General features: G+C 34.6%; 2 protein-coding genes across 3 annotated transcripts in view; one reads left to right on the forward strand and one right to left on the reverse strand.

Annotated features, from left to right (window-relative positions):
- Positions 1–2,164: 2,164 nt before the first annotated feature.
- Positions 2,165–17,571, forward strand: LOC140165017 (uncharacterized). Of its 2 annotated transcripts, none has more exons than XM_072188428.1 (4): positions 2,165–2,296; positions 7,942–8,145; positions 12,404–12,479; positions 14,748–17,571. In XM_072188428.1, the coding sequence occupies exons 2-4, from the start codon at positions 8,035–8,037 to the stop codon at positions 14,909–14,911; spliced, it is 351 nt and encodes a 116-aa protein (XP_072044529.1). In that variant the 5' UTR covers positions 2,165–2,296; positions 7,942–8,034; the 3' UTR covers positions 14,912–17,571. The 2 variants fall into 2 exon arrangements, with proteins under 2 accessions (XP_072044529.1, XP_072044530.1); XM_072188429.1 differs by having other exon boundaries at positions 2,265–2,370.
- A 1,837-nt stretch (positions 17,572–19,408) lies between these two features.
- LOC140165018 (xanthine dehydrogenase/oxidase-like) overlaps positions 19,409–23,458 on the reverse strand; it is a 30,002-nt gene continuing 25,952 nt past the window's right edge. Inside the window, exons 19-20 of the mRNA XM_072188430.1 lie at positions 21,987–22,154; positions 19,409–20,662 (exon numbers count right to left, since the gene is read on the reverse strand). Of these exons, the coding sequence (XP_072044531.1) occupies positions 20,612–20,662; positions 21,987–22,154 (219 nt within the window). The 3' untranslated portion in view covers positions 19,409–20,611. The remainder of the gene's footprint in view (positions 20,663–21,986; positions 22,155–23,458) is intronic.

Raw genomic sequence — 23,458 nt, forward strand, 5'->3', positions numbered from 1 at the left:
ATCGGTTTAATCTTCAATAAGCGGGTTTATGGCTTGAAAGCTAACGGTGAATTTGCCGTGGACGTAACTGCACTATGCATAGATTTAAATCTTCCCCTCTTCTCAAGTGTGCCTCTGTGGCTCAATTGGCTAGAGCATCGTGGTAGTAATACGAAGGTCGCCAGCTCGAATCCGGCCAGATGCACTGGTTTTTTCAACGTTTTTGTGCGCTGGCTTCTCTGGGTAAAGATTAAAATGTGTTCATCCTATCAACCCAGAGAACTAAGTTTATAATTTTCATCCTTATGTGACTTTCTATATTTCGTATAAAAATATGCAGTTCTGATGTCTTCTGCTAGGAATGCGACGAACATCATTCGAACCTAATACCTATAGATTTAAATCTTCCGCTTTTCTCCAGTGCGCCTCTGTGGCTCAATTGGGTAGAGCGTCGTGCTAGTAATACGAAGATAGCCGGTTCGAATCCGGCCAGATGCACTGGGTTTTTCAACGTTTTTGTGCTCTGGCTTCTTTGGGTAAAGATTAAAATATAATCATCCTAACAACCCAGAGAACTAAGTATATAATTTGAATACAGCAATTCTTTTATATATGGCTCCAAACCCCCCACATATCTGGGGTAGTTTTAAATTTCTCATTTATATATATCGTCTCTTTCATTTGATTCTTGCTCTTTCATAGTGATATTATAACTCTTCAGTAAATAGAAATTTGCCAGAAATCCTACATGCACAGGGTCGATCTTAATTATTGCTCTACATTTAGGTATTTTTTTTTATAATGGATTGCAACCTCACGCAACGTATCCGCTATCACATACCAAATGCAATAAGGTGAGACTGGCAATAGACGACCTTAATAAATTGAGTTACTTTAAGGACACGTCACTGGAAATAAAAGGATACGATCGTACGGTTTGGGAATTGTTCAGACGGAATGCCCTCGAAAGCCTTGATTATGCCCGTTTCCCTGTAATGCGCATGCGTCATGCCACTCAGAGACAATCGGTAAGCGGCATGGCAGTATGAAACGAAAATGTGCATAAATCCTACTAATTTGGTTACAATCAAGTTGACTTTCTGTCTTGACAATTTGTGTTGAAATGCGCGGGAAGCAGGCTAAATGTTGACTTTCAACGCTTAGAGGGGGCGCAGCATATCAATTTGGTTGTAAGCGCTCTTTAGCAAAGTCATAGTTCATTGAATTTACAAGTCACACCGTATGACAAAACAGGCGAAAATAGTACCTTTTTGCACAAGATTTGCAATTGAAAGAAAATTGGACATTGCTCATTAAAATGAAGTTGTTATAAGGACAATAAAAGTGTTCTCTTTCATTTAATGACATAAAATTTGAAAAATATTACAAGGGATAGGTCGTTTTCGACAGATTTACCATATTCGCCCTGCTATAAACATTGAATTGCGTTATCTGCTGACCTAATGAAAAAAAGTGTTTTTAGGGGGAAGTGTTAGCTTTCATTCGATATAAAAAATCTGATTGCATGAAGGGAACACTTGAGGTTTTGACAAAAACCAATCACAGATGCCTATTTTCCACTAGATCTCACACAGCTCTTATGATGCTATGCATTCAACCGTGTAGTATAAACACAGACCGCGTAAGAGGCTAGACTCGGTGTGTTTGGAAATGTCTGTGTGCTCGGGGTATCGAGGTGGAAATTGTGCGTAGATGCACTTATAAAATCGTTTTTGTAGTCTAACCTTTTCATATGAATCGAATTAGTGGGCGCAGAATTGATCGATTCGGTGCCCCAAAAGAACTCCTAAGACAGCGCCTACGCGCCTTCCCTTACCCCTAGCTACGCCGCTGCTACGTTTCACAGATTCACAGAAAATTCTCAGTGGCCTTGAAATTTGAAGACGACATTGAGACGAAGTCGTACAGAAAACGAAGAAACAAATGGAGTAAAAGAAGAAGAGTAAATAGATAAAGGAGCAAAACGAAGCAGAAGCAGTAGAAGAAAAATAGAAAGATGAAGAAGAAACAGATGAAGAAGACAGAGCAGAAGGAACAAAAACGATTAAGAAAATGAATAAGGAGAAGAACTCGCATCAGATGAAAATGACGACGAAGAAGACGTCGAAAATGACGATCAGAAAAAACAATCGTATGCATGTGCCCTTAACACATTAATCTATTTCCGGTTGCTCGTTTTCCCTGGTAGCTTACACCGGACTTTTCTAGTAGATGCTTTAGTCATCTACTCATTGGACTACCTCATCTCACAAGAAGGTTCTACTGGAGTTGTGTCACGTTTATATTTGACGCATTGGTAAGCTACCTACTTAATATAAATGTTATTTTGCTGATTGTTTTTTGTTGCCATTCGTCTGGCTACCAAGTAAGGTAAGTGCGTTTCTGTGATCATTCAAAAATTTAGAATTTGGTAGAATTTTTCCGTTATCTCAATTATTCTCAATTGCTCAAAGCTTTCCCCCTAATATCTAACTACTTCACATTTTGTGCTAAACTATAGCTCTACGTCAATTTTGCATACTTCTTATCATGCTTATCGAGGCACTTTTAAGTAAATAATACTTTAAAAAAAGTTTTAAGTACTTTTAAGTTTTAAGTACTTTTAAATACTTAAGTAAATAATACTTTAAATAATACTTTAAAAAAGTATTATTTTACAATTTAAGCACACTTTCTGTATCTCAATTTCCTAAATATATACGAATTTTACCAGAACATGTTTTACTTTTTAGGTCTACTACAAAAATTATGTTCTGCTTTAATTGCTAATCTATTTAAAATATTATTATATTTTTTCAAGAAGTCATAGTTTTTGAAATATAATTGATAGATATTTTATGTTGTCTACCCATTAGAATGCATTTAGAATTGAGCTAATGGGCTATTGTACATTTTTGGGTCATAATAAAAGTAATTTCAGAGTGAAATACAAGTAAACATTTTGGATTTTTGCTTTTCGAAATCAAGTGAAATTTTACTCACTACAATATTTTGTCCTACACGTCGGAGGACTTCATCAGCTATGAATGACTGGTATGACGTGTAGGACGAAATATTGTAGTGAATAAAATTTCACTTGGTGTCGAAAAGCAAAAATCCAAAATGTTTACTTATTGAACAAACCTGATGAATCTATTCAATGAAATGCAGGTATTTGCTGTATTTTAAACACTGAACCATAGGGGCGTGAGATACAATATCCATATAATAACAAGCCAGTAGCGCCCAGCTAGGAATAGGGTCACACACCCTGATGTCTTAAAGCCTATTGGTAGCTTGAAGTTGGTGATGCAAAAATAGCTAAAAATAGATATATAAATAAATAAATACGGAGACGAACAGGTGGATATCAGTGGGTAATTATCAGCTACTGGGAAATTGAAACGTTCAAATATTTATCTATTACATACAACCTGTATGAAAACATAATTGGTTGCTACCAGTTTTGAGTATGATAACAAGAACATTTACTACCAGTTTTGAGTATGAGAACATGAACATAATTGGTTACTAATAGTTTTGAATGTTTATTTACATGACCGTGCAGATTATTATTAATAGTAGATCGATAACCTAATGACGAAACATAAATCATTTATAAATACCAGTTAATTAAAGGAACATAATCAATCAGGAGGCAATAATCATTTAAATAAAATAATTCTAAAAATGTACATTGGAAACCACCTTTTCAAGGTTGTGAAGCTTTAGATTTCTTTAACAAATAAATATTAAAGTGTTTTAAATGGATTAGCAATTAAAGCAAAAGATTTTTGCTGATAGACCTAAATAGTAAAAAGGGTTCCGGTAAAATTCGTACATAGTTAGGAAATTGAGATACAGGAAGTTTGTTTACATTTTAAAATAATACTGCATACCTCGATAGGTAAGCACAAAATGCGAAAGACACAAGAATAAGTAGATATTATGAGAAAATACCATAAAGATAATAAAAATAAAAAATAAAAATGAGAGTATAAAAATAAAGAAAGTATATTTTATAGAGGTTTGAAGTAAATAAATTAAGGTGGTAATAGGAGTAGAAAACGGAAAACACATATAATGGCTATTGAATGTACATTCAGCAAGAAAACCCCATATTTCACGGATATTTTGTTCAATTCCTTTATTTTATTTGCCTTTAAGCCTATAGTACTCTTAAAATCCAATGAAATTGGTTATTCTTTGGCTCTCCGAATCCCCGATAATCATGATAATCCAGAAATATCGCACAAGCCGCCATTTTGTTTTGTTTACATACGGCCCAGTGTTTTTAGAAAGTTGCCAAAATTTCCTAGACTTTGTGAATTTTAGGGATTTTTAGGACACGGAAAAAATTGACCTTTAACACGTAAAACTTGCATCACTGGCAGGATTGTTGTGTATTTTTTGTCATGTACAGAGGTACTTTATCTACTTTTCAATTTATTTCATTTCTTACATTTTAAGTGGTTCCTTTTTTAATTGAGGCAAAATAAGTATAATCAAATTAAAAATATAGATGTTCCCATTTAATGTCCATGTTTGGCGGGGTTCGAACAACTTTTTCTCGTCGAGGCATTTCAGCAATGCATACTACACCGTAAGTACCTAGACATAATATTTCACTGACAGCCGTGTCAAAGAAGCTAGTTATGGCTTGCCGTGTCTACACTATGTTCACGTTCAAGGAATCACAAGGTTTATATTACTGACATGATGGCTGAGGCGAACAGAGGCGCATGCCATCAGTATTTTATCACTCGTGTATAGTGCGTCCCGATGTACTCCCAAAGTTTTCGATGTTTATTTGTCATCAGTCCATGAGTATTCAATGAAGTTTTTTCCTTTACTTTTAAGGCGATTTAATACCCTGATTTTCATCAGTACCCATCTTCTTTTTTTTGTTGCAAATTTATAAAGTATATAAATATCCCGATAAATATGTTCATCATCTCATGTCCTGAACTTATAAAATATCTCTACATACAAAGTGGTTTTAAACCATTTTAGAAAATCATTTTAGCCCTATATATTTTTTTGTTTACTGTATCCTGGTAACTGAGATGTGTGTTTCATAACAAACCATAATTTATTCTATTGAACATGTCCAAGTAGAATACATGAATAGAATACATTAAATCCTTTGTTATACTATCTATAGAAATATACTCACTGATTATAACACTGAATAAATTAAATAGGCCTAAATAATCTCTTCCACATAGACAATTTAATACTACACCATGTATGTATCTTCTATAATATGTTGTTAGGAAAAGAGATTAAAAAATGCTATAAGGTCATCAAAGGTCAGGTTATAGGTCAATTGGTTCAGGTCAAATTCAGGCATCAATTTTGAATACATGTGATAGTCTGTGATATCATACATGTCATAATGAGGCATCAATTTTGATATTTTGTCTGTTACTGGATATATAATGGAAATGTGTGAGGTGGATATACTAAAATACCTTGGGATGTAACTGGTGAGTACAATTTAGATTGCCTAGTTGAGTTGGATTGGGCAAATAAATATAAAATAGTTACCAAAATCACAAAAATGAAGCTTACGGAAAACTACCTAATATGATGGTATAGGTGACAAAAATACAATCTTTTTTCAACATTGCTGTAGTGTGGTTGTGGTAACCTGTTACCTATGGCTTAATTAAGTTTCAGTGACATAGTGTTGCAAGTTCAAAATACAAAATATAGCTCGACATTGAAAATAGAAGCATTTTAACCGGTTCGTTTTTTGATAGTTGTGGAGCACCAAGTTCATGAAGTCATAAAAGAAATCAGGGACCACTTATTCCCATTTTACATATCAACATTATTTCCCTAATGTGTTAGCAACACATATCCAAAATTTTAACGAAATCCGTTGATAGTAAGCTTTCCAAAATAAAGTGAATTTAAATCATCAGTGAACCTCCTTTGGCTTCTATCTTCAAAAGCATGTAAGCTTATTGATACCGATGCCACCAATAAAACGAGAAGATTTGCCCCTTCATTTTGCATACCACTTTGTCCAATTTTTTTGTAATTTCTTCACAAAATGCAAAAAATGCCAAAAAAATCAATGGGTGTAGTACCCCTTAAAGACATTTTTCTATTAAATTTGCGATTTGGTAGTTCACAGCATCTTGCGAATGATACTGAGCTTCGGCAATATTTCCATTGATCATTTCATAGCGAAATGTGTAGAATAATTCAAATATAACAGATATAGTTTTGTAGGTTTTGTGGGTCTTGAGTTATGTTGTAAAGAAGGCTGAAAAAACAACACTTTTGTGAAACGTACATAACTCATTAACTGCAATAAATCAAGCAAATTTGCAAAGTATATGATTTGTAGAATGAACTTTTGCAAAACATCAAAGTGTTATTTTTCAATAATATATTGATTAAGATAAATGAAAATCGTTTTTTTTTGGCTGCTTCGACCAACAATATATCGTGTACCCTTAATGTTACGCCAGTGAATAATCCAATTTGATCATGGATTTTGTTTTGGCATTTGACCCTAGAATTACTGAGCCATATTTTGTCACACCGATTACGAAGGGGCGAACCCCCCTAATTTTCAATTATAAACGTCATATACCGTCATATATTAAGTACAAACATGCCCTACATAATACCGCTATGACGTCATAATGTGAGCGCACCCTTGCAAAATTTGAAAATTCTGGCTATGTACAAAAGTATAGGTCAAAATAAAATTTTCAGCTAAAAATTCTACGAATGTTGGATTTTCACTGATTTTCTTTACAAATATAAAAGGAAATGACTATTTGAAACTAACCAACAAGTAAAAAAAAGTCAATATCTCTTGGAATAATTTTACAAGAGCAAAATGAAAATCATGGATTTTACTGTAGAACCACCCCCCTTCCTGTGGTAAATTTGGATGGTCGGTTCCACGCCAGAGTAAAGTGCTATGGTAAAAATGTTATCGCTAAATGAGGTCAAAGGATGTGTCTACGATTAGCTTAAGTCATTTGGGCGTAAAGACGCGTTTGTGAGGACAGATCATCCCCCTTTTCGTATTGTTAAAAACGAATTTCACACACACCATTTTGTGTATCGTCGTTTGTTGCTGCAAGGATTTATGTTCTATCAGTTGTCTTCAAGCCTCAAGTCATCGCCAGGATATAAATTTTTAGCTGGATATTTCTTCAGAGATTTTGTCAACTTCGCACCCCAATAAATGAGTGTATAACGTTTGTTGTATTGCAAACCAAATACTGCAAGTGTCTGTGTTCTCATATCCTCCAACAGATACACAGATAGACATGATAGAGGTTTTCGGATGGTTGGAAATCCAGACTTTTTGTCCAAAGGAGAAAACAATCCAGTAGAAAAATAGTTCAAAATCTGAAATCCTCAATTTAAGAGTTTATTTTGGATATTTCCTTGATTTTCATTCACTTAATATTTAGTCCAAGCTTTTTCCAGTAACATTGCATGGCAACTGGACATTTCTTTTATTGACAAGTTACTAACCCATAGACATGATAGAAGGTGTGCACTGTAACTCTTTTGATTAGTTTGTGTTGCACCCGGATACAGAAACAAATATTAATACGTAGTAGTACAATATTAAGATGACGTACACATGGTTAATTTAGGGAAGGGGTGCAAGCCAATAACGGCGAAGTCTACCCAACAACAGTAAACAAGATATATGTGGGGCAAAAATGAATATATTGCACTTATTTTTAAAAACACATTTTAGGCACAAAATGTGCAATTTGAATATCTCAAGTGTTGAATGCATTAATGTACTTCCTAAACTTGCAAAATGGAAAACATGGACAAGTTGGGTGGACTTCAAGAGTATTTACCCTTAAGGTTGGGGTTAGTGTTAGAGTTTAGTGGTAGAGCTAGGGTCAGTGTTTGGGTGACGACGATTATCTGCACTGGTTTGCTAGTTTTCTTTCTTTTAAATTTCAGAAGCGTCCTGGATACGACTAAAGATAGAACATTGACCAAACCAACTCTTGGGTTCAGGTGACATTACTAGACACGTAATACCACGTGATAAACATGGCGGAAGCTGAAGGTGAAGAATCAAGACTTATGCTGAAAAGGGGTGGTGATAAGGATTTTAATGCTAAAGTAGACGCAATGGATGACGAGGATGAACTACAGAGCTTGGTGAGTGGTTAACATATAAGTAAATATTAATAATTAAAAATCAATTTGCGGTAGAAGAGTAGTGATGTGATTAATAGCGATGTGTCTACACATACGTGTATGAATTCACCGCCCAACACTAGAAGCATGGACTCCGTATGTTCTACAGATGATACTGTAATATACACCCGAATATACATTAGCCACGAGGTTTGCGTAGACACGTCGCCGTGGTTGCATACTTCTATACAGCGATTGGTTAAGGGGGAATATATCCTTGGAAGGGCTAACAATTTTGTGATATATTATAGAAAAGGGAAAACTGCCTTTCTATTGCTTTTTGTTTGACATCAATCGGAGCTTCCGTTCAAAAGTTATGGTAAAAATGTAACTTTGTAGTTTACAATATTTCTTATGTATTTTATTGTTTTTCAATTGCCGATATCTCAAAAGTGCTTTTTCAACGACGCGAAATCGCTATGAACATGATTTCTCACAAACGGTTTACCCTATGGAGATAGGATGAAAAGCAAATTGAAATATAAAGTGAACCAGAATATTTTCATTAGCCCCATAGGAGCCCATTTTTCTTGGGGGGTCGTTTGCCAAAATAAAACTCATTAATTATGGTCGCCATTTGTGGACCAATAACCCAGGATTGACCTTCCCTGCAAGTAACTAGAAAAGAGCTTCTATACGAATGATTTGAATATCTGGTTCCGGGATCTGATTACTACCACACCATTCGTACAAAACTCTAAGCAATAATTCCAAATTATGACCATGAATGATGATCGCAACCAAGTTTGCGATCTCCAAAACAACCGTTTCCAGCACTTATAATACAATCTCAAAATGTTGTCCGTTGTTTTGAATTTAAATGATAATTTATAAGGGACAGCCATAATTATTTGTCTAGTTTTTTCAATTATTCGCGAAATATGCATTTTTAATTATTTAGTTTAAGTATATTGGTTTGTACTTCTTGCTTTTGCCGCGCCGTTATTTCCATTCTTTTTCTGTCTTTTATTTTTTGTCCTTGATTTATTTTGCTACGTTTTTTCAATTACTGTTTTATAAGGTTTTTCTTTTTGTCCAGGCATGTAAAGATTTTTAAAGCTTATTATTCATTACAGATTCTTAAATATTAGTAGTCTTCGAATTGCACCTAAGACAATTATTTAAGAATGCTATGATGCTGGCGCATTACCCTGATCATAATTGCATATAAATGTAATTATTTTGAAGTGCCGCAGTGTTTGAAACGTGAGCTTTACATCTTTAGAGCATCAACTGGACATGTTGTAAACTAATTTAATAATTTAATTATTTGTTATCCCATTCATGGTACTGCTACTAATCATGCTGATACGCTTCTAGTAGCACACCGTGACTCAATTCAAATAGCTGTCAATCATTTTCTCACTACATTTCAGGTATATAGTATTAATTATTTTGGAAGTAGGCCTACCGATAAAAATGTGTGTGTCACCAGGGTTACCCTACATTTCTTTTGTTATAAATAGCAAGAAAATTTTCAATACGTGTATAATTATTTTCAACGCATTACAATGATAATCTCAGGATTTGTTGTGTTCAATGCACTGGCCCAAAATTTGGAGGTTTAATATGTGCAAATAAAACTCCATACTACCGTCCCGGACTATCGTTTGGAGTGGGTCTCTTAAAAATCTTTGGCTAGATTAATAAATCGACAGTAAGAAGGATATTGACATGAGGTAATGCAAATGTTTCTTTAACTTCTGAAGGAGAGGATGATCATGTTTTATGTAAGCTGTAAAAGCACATTCAATGGAATTACAAATTATACAAACGAAAACTAAAGAAAACTGAAGCAAGCTTTAATCAAACTAGGTCAGATTGCAGGCTCGTCCTAAAGATTCCCTGTCAAAAATAAAATGCACTTGTTTTCACATGCTTACACTTATTCCAGTGTATTCTACAGGTAGTTTAAAAATAATTTATCTGGAATAACCCATTAGATGTTCGGGTTATTTTTACATCTTTTGAAAAAAAAGTTATTTTAGCATAGTTGAAATTAAAGACAAAAGAAATTAATTACAGATTAATAATATTTGTTAATACAATTAATAAGAAATGAAGTCAAATAGACAAATAAATGAATAAAAATATTTAATAAAAGTGGCAATTAAAAAAACAACCATGTAAGCTTTGACCATGTCTGCTGTGTTTCGGACAACTGACTGAAATCGCTTAAACCCTAGAACTACAAAGGGGAGTGTTGGTAAGATTTGTCATCCGTTATAAAAAAAAAATATGCGTGTGTTTACGCCCAAACGACTTCATCTGATCGTAGATACATCCTTACGCTCATTTTTGTGATAACAGTTTTACACCCGCTCCTTACCCTGGGTAGGACTAGGACCGACCTTGAAAAGTGGGTGAAACCCACCACAGGTTCTACAGTAAAATCCATGATTTACTTTTCGCTCTTGTAAAATTATTCCAAAAGAAATTTTTACTTGTTAGTTTTTAAATACTGTCATATCATTTTTAATATAGAAAAGAAAATCGGCGAAAATCGCAGAAATGTTTTGGCCGCAAAATCAATTTTGCCTATACTTTTATAGCCAGAATTTCCAAATTTGCAAGGGTGCGCTCACAATATGACGTCATAGCAACATTATGTGGGGAATGTTTGTACTTATTTTGGTATCACTGGATAGAAGAGACCCATAGCTATACATTAGTAGGGTACCAAATATAACGGTATATGACGAATGACTCAGTAGTTCTAGGGTTAACTTAATTTACGAGTTGCATTTGTAATTGGGACCCCTGCATGTTAGATTCCAAACGTCCCTTCGCCTCTTTAAGCATATTGTCTGCATTATTGTATGGCGTTTCGTATTACGGAATCTCAGGTTTTGGACGGTCAGTTTTCTATTAATGTTTTTGCATACGTTAACAATGATAATTTCGTTTAGAAATCAATGGCTGTGTGAGAGTTGAGTATATCTTTATTTATAAAGTTATTAAAAACTTTAAAATTCGTTAACTTTAAAATTCTGGGGCATTTCGTGATCCACCCCACTTTTTACAAAAAATTAAGATTTTTTGTACCACTAGAAACCTCTGGTTACATAATGTTTATGTACAAAACAATTCTTGCAGATTTAATCGTCTAGCAAAAATATCGTCAAATTTGTATTTCGTTCTGCACAAGGGCCTTTAGAGCAGTGTTATACACATACTCATGCATAACTCGCAAACGCAAAATCGGAATTAAATGAAATTTTGGGAATAAGCATTTTTTGTGGATATCTAATAAAAAATGTCATAGAAAGAGGATGACAGGATCATAAAATACTCCTTTAATAGATTATTCCATCAAAAATATAATCCTCATAAAATGAGATTGAAGTTATGTTAAGTATTCATTTAAAATGACATTAAAAGCCAGACGTCAGCGATATGTATTAAAATACACACAGTAAGGTTGGCATTTAATGTTATAAGTCACTGCATGTTTTTTACTCCGCTCATTTCGTTGAAATAAAACCTTTATGATAAACTAATCAAATAGCAATTAACTAGCTGCCAAGTCGTTTGTTTAAATAACTTTCACGATATTTCATCTCAAAGGGCTGGCCATATACTCCTGTATTACAAGGTTGCAAAATATCAAAGCTATCTTTGGAGTCATTTGATCCACTCGTCTCAGTCGAATATTGAAAGATTGGAGGACCACAACAGCTAGTACTTGACGGGTTGACCCATAAATATCTAGTGGTATATCCCCTCAGGGATTTCTCCACGCGGTGTACTTGCAAATAAGCCTATAATGAAAGACAGAGATAAATAAACTAGTTCGCGTCTGAAATTCTGACAACTAGACAGAAAATGCCGTACTGCGCAGGTCGGCAACCAATCACGGCGCCCCCTTTGCCATGACGTCAGACGCGATTTAGTCTTTTTTTTTTTTTATCTCTGTCTATCATTATAAATGCATATAGTGTTAACTTACCAGACTCAGGATCTCGTTGCAGGAATAATCTGATGATTAATAGAGCATGCGCACAAAATAGGGCGGGCAACTAAGTTTGTACAATTCATTAACCGCTCGCTATATGGAAGCATGTTGAACTCTTCCATTGAATACACGTTATAAAATGATTTACGTTAATCAAAATTGCCACTACACGCTGGTTGGTAGGCAAACGACGTCAGATAAAATTAACTTTATTTCTGATTTATGTACCCTTATTTTCGTTTCATAATTTTATATCATTTTTAGTTGGATACCACGTCTGATCCCGATAAGAGGAAGGTTGTTCGTGCTAGACTCAGAATAGTTCGTGTGAAGAAACGAGGTATTAATTGATTAAGGGGGTACTACACCCATTGCATTTTGTTAGTGTTTTTCTTTTGCATTTTGTGAAAAAATGAGAAAAAAATTGGACAAAGTGGTATGCAAAATGAAGGGGCAAATCTTCTCGTTCTATTGGTGGCATCGGTATCAATGTAACTTACATGCTTTTAAAGGTAGAAGCCAAAATGAGTTACATTAGTGGTTTTTTTCTCATTTCTTCAAAAAATGCAAAAAAAAAATGGATGTAGTACCCCCTTAACTACATTTAGGTCGGAATTACCCGATATACTATTATGTTACTTCACTCTAACTTGACTGTATAATATCAACAATATAGTAATTTTAGTTAAAGCCATAATGTGTGATTTGCTCCACTAGCGACACCCCAGCAAACACAAAACGTTTTCGACATCATTCGCAAAAGGTTATAAAAGGTTGTCAGAAACCGTTTAAATGTCGGGTTATATAAAGGGTATAAAAACGTTTTAATAATATTCCAAAAACATTCTAAAAATCTTGAAAACTTGATACAAAACATTCTAAACAGAATGCATGTTATTTTGGGGTTGAAAAAATATTTTGCGAAAAATGTTTGCCCAACATATTTTCAAAAACGTTTTAAAAACGTTTTCATGACCTTTATATAACCCGACATTTAAATGTTATTAAAAGGTTTTGAAAAAACATTTTAATAACATTTCTGTGTTTGCTGGGTTCAAATATTTTAACATAATGTTATTTAAGTATTGACACAATATTTGGCAAAAATGTTTGCAAAAATAGTTTACAATAACATTTTTTGAAAATTTTTAAAATATTGTTGTAGTGTGTTTTCATATAAAACGTTTTAAAACGTTATCATGACCTTTATATAACCCGACATTTTAATGTTATTAAAACGTTTTTACCTAAACCAAAAGCAAAATATAACTTATTTAAAACGTTTTTAAAACATTTTTGTGTTTGCTGGGACCCTCCATTTTTCTCGAATTTCTACTTTTTGCATGGTTGTAATGCCCCATGGTGTATTAAAATATGAAAGACTAAGTCTGAAGTGCTTTAATTACAGTAAAATTTAATTTTGATGATAAAACCGGGGATCCCCCAAATAAAGCTCACAGATTTATACGTCCCAGCGGCGTGAAGCTCCGCTCAATAACAATCAGCAAGCTAATACACGCATTGACGATAATTATAGGCGATGATAAGAAATAGCAAATTTCTTCGATTTACATAATCTATTTGGCTCGTAATTAGAAGAGTACATAATGCAACCAGTGAAAACTAACATTATGTGGAAAACAAATAAATATCTATTTTGATATGGAAATCGTACATTATTGCTTTAAAAGTAAACGTCAAATCTAGCCTGCTTTCTCAATACTTCAATTTATTGGCAAAGAGGTAAAATGTGGTTAAATAGAATTATTGTACATATTATGCATACACATTGTTAATAAGGTCTTATGAAAATGCAATATTCAGAAGAGTATTATTATAACAAATTGAAAATGCAGGTAACATAGATGAAGTGGATATACAACACTTGTACTTATACTACATGAAAGATTTGTTTCACACATTTATGAACATTTATATTTGCATCATTTAGTGGAGGTGATTGCGCAAACGGATGTCAAAAATAGTTGATTTTTCCACAATGATTTGCCTACACAAAAACTGCATAATACCAGTACTTGTGCTGCACTAACATTTAAATGTACATTTCCATCATAGTAAAAGATTTTCCCCACAAAAGTTAGTATTAATTAACATAATCGTTAGCTGAATGTGGCAAGACAAAAAGGTTTGGCCGGATGACTAAATTTTGGAGCGTATCTACAGTACCGGTTTGCTTCACTAAAGTTAGATTGGTAACAATCTTTACTTATAAAGGCAATTCTTTAAATTTAAGGGATGATGCCATCCGTATATGACGGGACAGGGATATGGGAAGAGGTCCGATTTTAGATTCATGGGTTATATGGGGATGGTTTATAGTAAAACGATTTCGGCATTATGAAAAACACACATCGAATTATATACTGCGCACAAAAAAAAATCGTTAGACTTGAGTTGAAAGTATAAATCATCCTGGCTACAGACTTGAATATTATTATATATATCTCGTATTATATCACCCGTGATAGGTAAGCTTACTTCAGCTTGAGTCCGTAATCGAATGACGTCATGTGGTGTAATACGAGATTGCTGCATTATTATGAGAACCACGATAGTTCAATGCCATTTTCATTATTTCCTTATACAGAATTACGCGAGGCACGTCTGAATGCAGGAGAAGAGGCTATGGTGCACTCCAAGATGCAGATGGCAGAAGCATCGAAACAGTCCGAACTTGAATCCTACTCAATGAAGTATTCGGCGTCGTCTTATTCAAAGAAGGAAACTACAGTCTCGTATGAGGAAAATTGACAGAGGCTTTCATGATGATATCGTTAAGTGTTCATGTCATAGTGCCGAATAATATCCGACTATAAACCGGGTGTATGGTATTATTCAGTCAATAGAGGGAGCCGTCACCAATTCTTTAACAATGAAAAGCCGTTTATGCTTTGGTCGCTACTCGCGCTGGGCGACGTGTTTTAGGTAGGGACGGTATATAGTAAACTGTTATTCGGCATTCTGCAAAATCACAACGATATTATAGTGACTTAGTGACTGTAATTGATTTTATATTATGAAAGCTTATGACAAAAATGTTTAGCAATACCCTCTAATAGGTCTATCAACAAAATCGACACGATCAACAAGGAAAATAGGCGACAGTTATTAAAATTGTCGTAATCTAATGTGCTCACTCACCGGCTTAAAAGGCTTTATTTCACTCGATATGTTTGGGCAGCAATTGAATTATTACACCGGGCGTTTGTTTATTTATGTGTGTATGCCACAAAAATGGCAACGTTACTTCAGATAAAGGTAAATATTGACATGAATCCGTTTAAAAATGACAAAGGACCCTCTGTGCTCATCAATAAAATATGCAGATTGGTTGCTCAATGTCAGAGGGGACCGGTGTTTATTCATTGATTTAAGTGTGGTGTCTGAATAACAAGAGTGTTTACAAGTTACCATGATTTCACACTTAACTTTAAATAACGCGCGTTTGCTTTTTTTTTTTACACAAGATAGTGTTTATTTATCACGTGAATTGTGCCCATATTATTGTTTGGTATTACGTGGCCGTTGTTATGTCACATTTTTAGAGGGTGTAAAGCAATGCCAGAGCTGTGAAACCGGCTTATATGTGGTGATGATGATGATCATGATGATGACGTCAATTGTGTCAGGGGGTGGGGAGAAATGATGTCGCTCTTGTGACTGACCTATTAGAGGATATTGCACCTTTATATTAAACAATCATTTCATACCTTGTTGATATAAGTTGTACTTTAATTTCTGTTAATTACAGTCCATTAGGCTAAAAAGGTTATGTCTCAAAGCCCATGGCAGTTGTAAAAACCAATGCGGAATGCGTTTTTATTGTTTTAAAGATTTTTATTAAACTTATTATTTTATTTAAAATATTTCTCAGAATTTCATGATTTTACGGCAAAAATAAAAACTTGAATTGGCCATTTCAGTTGAAATGGACGCGCTAAGTAAAACGAACGCGGGCGGGGGTTTTGAGACATAACATTTTGTTAGCCTTACTGTAATACTGATAGCGGATCGGGTTTATCAGCTTTTCTAAACGTCATGGTTTTGTCATTTTAGGGAAATAGTTATTCGTCAGTTTGTGGAGCTTATACAGATTGGTTGCTTTGAATAAGAAATCGGGGATCAGATGGCGCCCTCAATCTCTAATTACTGCCCTCTATCGCATTTTTACTGTCAATTATTCAGTCACAATGTAAATTATCCCCGGCCTATTTTTCTATATTGAACATCATATGCCGTTATTTGTCACTAATGTTGCTATGATGTCATTATGTGAGTATGCCCTCGCAAAATTGCGAAATTCTGGCTAGAAAAAATTTATTTTCGGCTAAATTCTACGAACATGCGAATTATTAAATTAGAAATTCTGCTCTATTAGAATAAGTGTACAAGAGCTAAATGAAAATCATGGCGTCTACTGTAGAAAGCTACAGTGGGCCTCACCAACCCCCTCTATAGTAATTTTTGATGGTCGACCCTACCTCGTGGTGGGGTAAACGTTTTAACACTAACGAGCGCCAAGGATGGATCTACGATTAGCTTAAGTTCTTTGGGTGTAATCAAATGCGTTTTGTTTATGCTAGATGAAAGAAACTGGTGTGGTAAAGCCCCCTCGTAGAACTAGAATGGTTTAAGGAACATTGAAATAGATCAAAAAACATTCACAAACGGCTAATGCTGTATCTCCGAAAGATTATTATGCAAATTAAAACCATAATAAAATACAGGTAATTGTTGATAATGCTTTTGGTTTAAGCTCATTTTGTTTTATAAATCAACACCTTTAAAATAATGACCAGTAATGTCAATACGAATGATTTTATAATGAAAAATGATGCACTTTTTTTTATTATCATCTTATTATCATCTTATTGTTATTTTTACTTATTGCAATATTTGAAGAAGGATATTAGGATTATAGGCTAATTTTTGTAAGATCAAGATTAACAAAAGTGTAGTTTATGATGCGAAATTGTATAAATTGATATAATTTGATAGCTGTAGTATTGCACATGTAAATTACTAGCACTCTAGAAATATATTGGTGAAGTAGGTATCTCTCTGTAAACATCAGTTAAAGTGAATTATACTTAACAGTTTGATTAGCTCTTAATCGGCGGGCCTTATAACATCGCGGATTAATATCAATAAATATCAATATGTTTCGAGAATTGTCCTACGACAGCTAGTCAGAAGTATCAAAAATTATTTTACTTTATTTAACACACACAATATGGACCAGACATGTCAACTATATCACTCTTAATGTGGGTCTATTTTTCGGCATAGTGGTAAAAGCCTAACATTTCTCGCCGATAACGAGCTGATCAAACTATAGTGACATAAATTTAACATGTTCCTTGTGTTTTCTAAAATCAGTTTGATATGACAATCTAAATGTGATTATTCTTTAGTTTGTTTAAAATATCATTCATTTGTGCAAAACTTTGTACTTGTTAAAGATAATTATTAGGTCCTGTTGAAGACAAAATAATGAGCATTTTCGATGACTTAATGTCAATTTTACACTCAATAAATCATTTAACTTTATAGCGCAAATTATACGTAAAATCGTTTCTTTTTTACTTTTTACTTGTTTGTGCGGTTTGTTTCGAGTGTATTATCCCAAATCAATGTATCAATTTAATGAACGACAGAAAATAACATGAATAATGAGCATATTTACAACCTAATAAAATACAGTAAGAAACTCAAAACTATTTACTTTTTACATTATTTACATATTACAAACATTAAAGGGGCATTGTGAAATTAATGTGCGCCCTCAATTTGGTCAAAGTCCACTTTTAACATGTACATGTACGCAATCATATGCTAGTCCATATCAGCATGTGAAATAGTTGAGCGTAATTCACCACAGATATTTTCCAATTATGTGAATTCACCGTCTTTATTTCACAACATAGTTCAATTGCCGGTAAGTTTAACACGGCACTCACAATATGCCTCAATTTTCAATAATTACAGATTGTTGTCTAAAATTACTGCTCAGTGTGCTCTTTGAGTATCCCACAATTCCTTGCGGTTAGACGCCGATTTGCAATGCGCAGTAACGATGTTCGTTAAACGATGTGCGCATCGGCGTGACGTCAAATGACGACATTTCTGTTCTAACCACAAGGAATTATGAGATTTACCATAAAGGTCAATCAAAATAAGGCAGCGTTTTCTCATTTGATTATCTAATGATTCAGAGGCCCTTTAAAAGCTAATTAATATGACGTGTTTGGGGCTCGCGCAAACTGACAGTCAGTTTGCTCGAGCCCCAAACACGTCATTTAAATAATAATTTCTTGGGCTTGCATCGTTTATTTCCGATCCTCGCATATATTAATGTGTATCTCGCATTGTCTTACGCCCTGTTAGGGTGAAGCATATAGGCCACCTCCTTCTTCATTATTTAAAATAATTAATAGCCTGAATAGTGTTAATTTGTTCTTAATTTAACCTCCCAGTCAAATATACCTGCTCGTGTGTGCTTACCATGTCTACTCTCCATTTCATTTACAATGGTCATTCTAACCTTAGTGATTAACCGCCTTTCAAAATTTCACCCTTTGGATAAGTTTAAAAACCCGTGCCTACTTTTAACATTTTATACGGATATTTAATACAAAACACTCGTATGAAATATCAGCCCTGCATCACGTGATTTTCATCCATTCTTGAACCACTTTTGCCGCACTAAATGATAGCAACAATCGATAAGGCTTATGCATCGTGTACTGGAACATAGAAACACTCAAACATTACAGACTAGCACACACGATCAAATTAATGATGCTGCATCGTAATTCTTAATAATTTTATATCAATACACAGGGAAATAAGAACCACACATCACACACTAGCACATTTTAACATGAAATTAAAATAGAAACATAACATGCATAGGCAGATGAACCAGAGAAAAAATCCCTATGAACATAACCTGCCTGTGGATTTGAACCCCATACGTTTGTATAGCGAGTCCGATACTCTAACCACAGTGCTACACATACTGTACCTGATAGACAAGTCTCAAATATGGTAGTTCCGGATAAACAGTCAGAGTAAATAGTACATACAACACACCGGCGTACGAGACATGTGCCTAATAATATCTATACTATTATACTATACTATACTATACTATACTTTAGTATACTATACTATACTATACTAATTTATTATACTATAATTTATATACTCTACTATATACTCTACTCTACTCTACTCTACTATATAATATACTATATACTACAATACACTATACAATATGTAATATACTCTATACTATACTTCTCAGAGCCAACTTGTTTATAGTGAAAAAAAAGGTTTCTTTATATACGAAAATATATTTGATCATCGTTTCTAAAATAGGGGAAAAAGAGGGCGTAATTAGGGTTCTGTTTTTAAACCCTGTAGTATCATATTGCCCGGGTATAGAGGGCTGACCCTTGCCCAATAATATCTATACTACACTATAAACGACTCGTTCAGAGCCACCAACGTTTTAGTGAACAAGGGGCAGTTCTCGTGAATGGCTCCTTTTAGAAATAGGAAAGAGGCACTAAATATAAACGGCTCTTTTCAGAGCCACCATCTCTAAAGTAGATAAGGACAATCTAAACTTACCTCTAAATATCATCCTGAACTTCCCTGGTTCCAGGTTTGACAATAGAGAGGTTAAGGTGTCCATAAGCCTTACGGTGAGGTTGTCTAAATGGTACCCTCGATATGCACATTGGTACACTCGTAGTACACATTGGCAGACAAAATGGCACTGCTGAGCACATGGGCAGCAACATTTTCTTACCATCCTTTTGAACAGGCTCTAAAGTTTTACTTGGACCTTTATTCAAGGTACTGTAACAATAATTATGTCGCCAAAGAAAGTTGATTGTTTTCTTTATAAGCAATGATAAGTAAACAAAATTCTGCAGTTTGTATTGCGTGTATCATATCTGTATACTGATTAATTGCACATCACCTTTACTGGTCTTTTGTATTGTAATGATTATAGAGGGACATTATTTACATTTTGTGACACAGAGCTGTTTTTACTACTGTCGCTGTCCGCTCTGGTGAATCGCGTAGGGTGCTTGACAAGTTGTATAGGGACGGTTTGTAGTAACATGGGATTCGTCATATAAATGAAGATATCTGTTACTGTTTTGTTCCTGTCAAGCAAAATAAGGCGTATCTCATATCTACAGAGGGCGTATCTGATATATTAAATGACGGCACCTATCGCATCATCGATAGACCAGGGTTCATTAATGTGGTCTCCATGGCGTAACAGGTAAATTATATCCATCAATGAGACTTTTAGTAAACCGTTCATTTACCTATAGAAACCAACTTATAGAACTGACTAACTTCTTGGTTTGAATTACATACGCCTGACGTTGTGAAAACCGTAATATCTTTGTTACTAATGTTTTAATCTTAAAGCGGAGCTTCCCACGGCTTGTACGTCCCGGGTTCTGGCACTGGAAACTACGAGGAAAATAAGAATAGAAACACTTTCAGATTTAAAGAACAAGAACGCGGTATTTTACAAGCAGCACGAACATAGCATTTTCCATTGCTTGTATTGTATCAATCTTCAATGCGCACAAAGTAATATCTATCGTATCATGTGCACGTGTGCACGGCATCTAATTATAAATTCGGCAGACGGCCGAATCCGGATTCGCCTTGTTGATAAATTCATGTTAGGCATGAATTATTTTGAATTAGAGAACAAGGGATCAAGCGCTTTAGCCCTAGTTGGCAACATGTCAATTTTTTAAGTAAGCTAAAGACGGCAGCAAACAGGGTTGGCTAATGGTGCAGCACCGTGCGATCAATGATGATCACCGTCAAAAATTAATATTGTGCCCTCTTGAGTTAAAGGGTTGATTCCTTGCTCGTAATTAAAAATAATTCATGCATAACAAAGACGAATCTGGATTCGGCTGTATACCAAAATCATACCGATATACTTATGCAATAAGTCACCATTATTTGGGATATTCCATTTAATATCCACACTACCACGGTAGAAGATTTTGGAAATATCTTTCACAGTGGAAGTATGAATTTCAAATGGAATGAACACATTAGCAGCTCCATTGGAACTTCATACACCCTCTGAGAAAGATTCAACTTGAATCTTCAACGGAAGAAGGGTGTGTTTCAAATGGAACTGCTAATGTTTTTTTGCTATTTGAAATTCATACTCCCCCTGTGGAAGATATATCCCACATCTTCCACAGGGGTAGTGTGGATTTTAAATAGAATAGTCCATTTGCGATAAATGATGATGTAGCTTTTTATTTCAAATAGAAGCAGTAACAGTGCTGTACATGTTGCAGCTTCTTCCTATAAAATATAATGTTGTTATCACTATCACAATTATTATCAAATTAAAGAGTTTATTTGGTACTACACCCCTTGATAAATTTGTGACTATTTTTGCATCTTTCTCAAAAAAATAATAACACACTGGTAACAAAAGTTATGTATATCATAGGGACAAGTAATCCAGTTACTACACTGGAGTTTCAGTGATTCAAGACAAGTAGTACGTTATTTATGATAAGAAAAGAGGTACCGCTAGAATGTACCCCATTTCTTAACATATATAATGAACCACTTATCTTGAATCACTGAAATTTCAGTGAAGTAATTGGATTCTTTGCCCCTATAATACATAACTTTTGTTACCAGTGTGTAGTTATTTTCTGAGAAAAATGCAAAATTAGTCACAAAATTTATCAGGGAGTGTAGTACCAACTTAAAGAGTAATGATCAAACAAAATATACAAAGCCTTGTTACCTTTCCTACAAGACTATCAGCACATGCCAGTCTGACCCTCTCTCCTGTGGCTGGGCTATCAAGTCGAAATGGTCCGGTTAGTCCTACATCGGCACGAGCTGATCGGATAGCATCCTTGATCGCAAAGAATACCGAATTCGCTAACGACACTGGCGGCTCAGCAACGCCCTAGATCGAGGAAAATAGTTGACCATAGGTTTACACATACACTAAAAGATTTTGAAATATTTTCTCAAAATATCAAGAACGGTCTCAAGCGGGATCTCAAGAACCACTATTAAGGGATGGGGCCATTTTGTCTCAAATAGCTCCGAAATGGGAGAAATCTGCCATGTTTGCTGTGAATTTTTGCCTAGCAATATGTATCTCAGGTGCAAAATTTATGGTGCACATGAAAGAATGAAGTCTTTAGATTAATATTTCAGCATCCTTAATATTATTAGCTTATGGGAAATTCTTCAAATATGCCTGTACATATAACGATGCAAAACAGCCCACGCACTTTTTTATACGCGAACTGTTTTCGAGTAGTCCGTGTTGGACGATGACCCTATCTTTCTGCTGAGGTATTTACAGGACCTTAAAATAAGAATTATGATAGATATTTGTGACTTCGGAATGCGACGAAGGCATGTTCGAAGCTCGTCAACACACAAACTTCTACCTGATTTTACAGTCTCGTCGACCACTGTCTGGCGCATGTTATTTTGTTACTCTAAATTCAACAAAATTCCATTTTTTTAGGCAAAAGACTTCTGGAGATACCATCCTGCATGTCCGTGTTCGATTTATGGTAATACAATTAACCAATTTTGAAATATCAATATTTTCAGATTCACGGAAGCCATATTTTGTACATTTTCGACAGTAACGAGTTAACGCCAATTTTGGTACAAGTTTGTCAGTTTTGCCGAAGTTATTTATCCGGTTAACTAACGAACATCAGGGTTCATAGGCGAGCTAATAGCGCTATGTTATTATATTACTTTTACTTACGATCTTCATAATGATTCCATTTGAGAACGAATATAACTCCTTATAGGTCTTCAACTTTGTCTTCACACGACTAGCCATATTTTATGGAGTGTTGCCAGGCAAGTCAAAAGCAAATTGGGACAAATCGGCACTAAATATGGCCCGTAACTACGCTCGTACATCAACATATCACCCAAATGTCCATGTTATTTAGGGTACAATGTTAATGTAAATACATTGTAATATAAAATTTTAAAACATTGTTGAAAATGTTCTAACATGCGTATGCGCGATTCTTTCTCCCGTTTGAGTTTTAATGTATACCTAGTATAAGATATTGACAGTCAATTCATAAGAAGCCCAAAGTTAATACTAACACTGCAGCGCTGGCAATACGACCAATTCTGTAAAACGATATGACAAGAATCGTTCCGCTTGATTTATCAGGTCTATAAAGGTGACAAAGGAACAGGTCTCTAGTTTGATTCCACAACCAT

This window comes from Amphiura filiformis, chromosome 11 (assembly GCF_039555335.1).
Source record: "Amphiura filiformis chromosome 11, Afil_fr2py, whole genome shotgun sequence".
In the NCBI taxonomy this organism is placed as follows: Eukaryota; Metazoa; Echinodermata; class Ophiuroidea; order Amphilepidida; family Amphiuridae; genus Amphiura; species Amphiura filiformis.

Bases quoted from the DNA above. Each gene is read 5' to 3' on its own strand.
- LOC140165017 (XM_072188428.1), top strand. From the start codon at position 8,035: ATGGCGGAAGCTGAAGGTGAAGAATCAAGACTTATGCTGAAAAGGGGT. The intron at 8,146-12,403 runs GTGAGTGGTTAA...TATCATTTTTAG, and splicing joins AGGATGAACTACAGAGCTTG to TTGGATACCACGTCTGATCC. The intron at 12,480-14,747 runs GTATTAATTGAT...TTCCTTATACAG, and splicing joins AGTTCGTGTGAAGAAACGAG to AATTACGCGAGGCACGTCTG.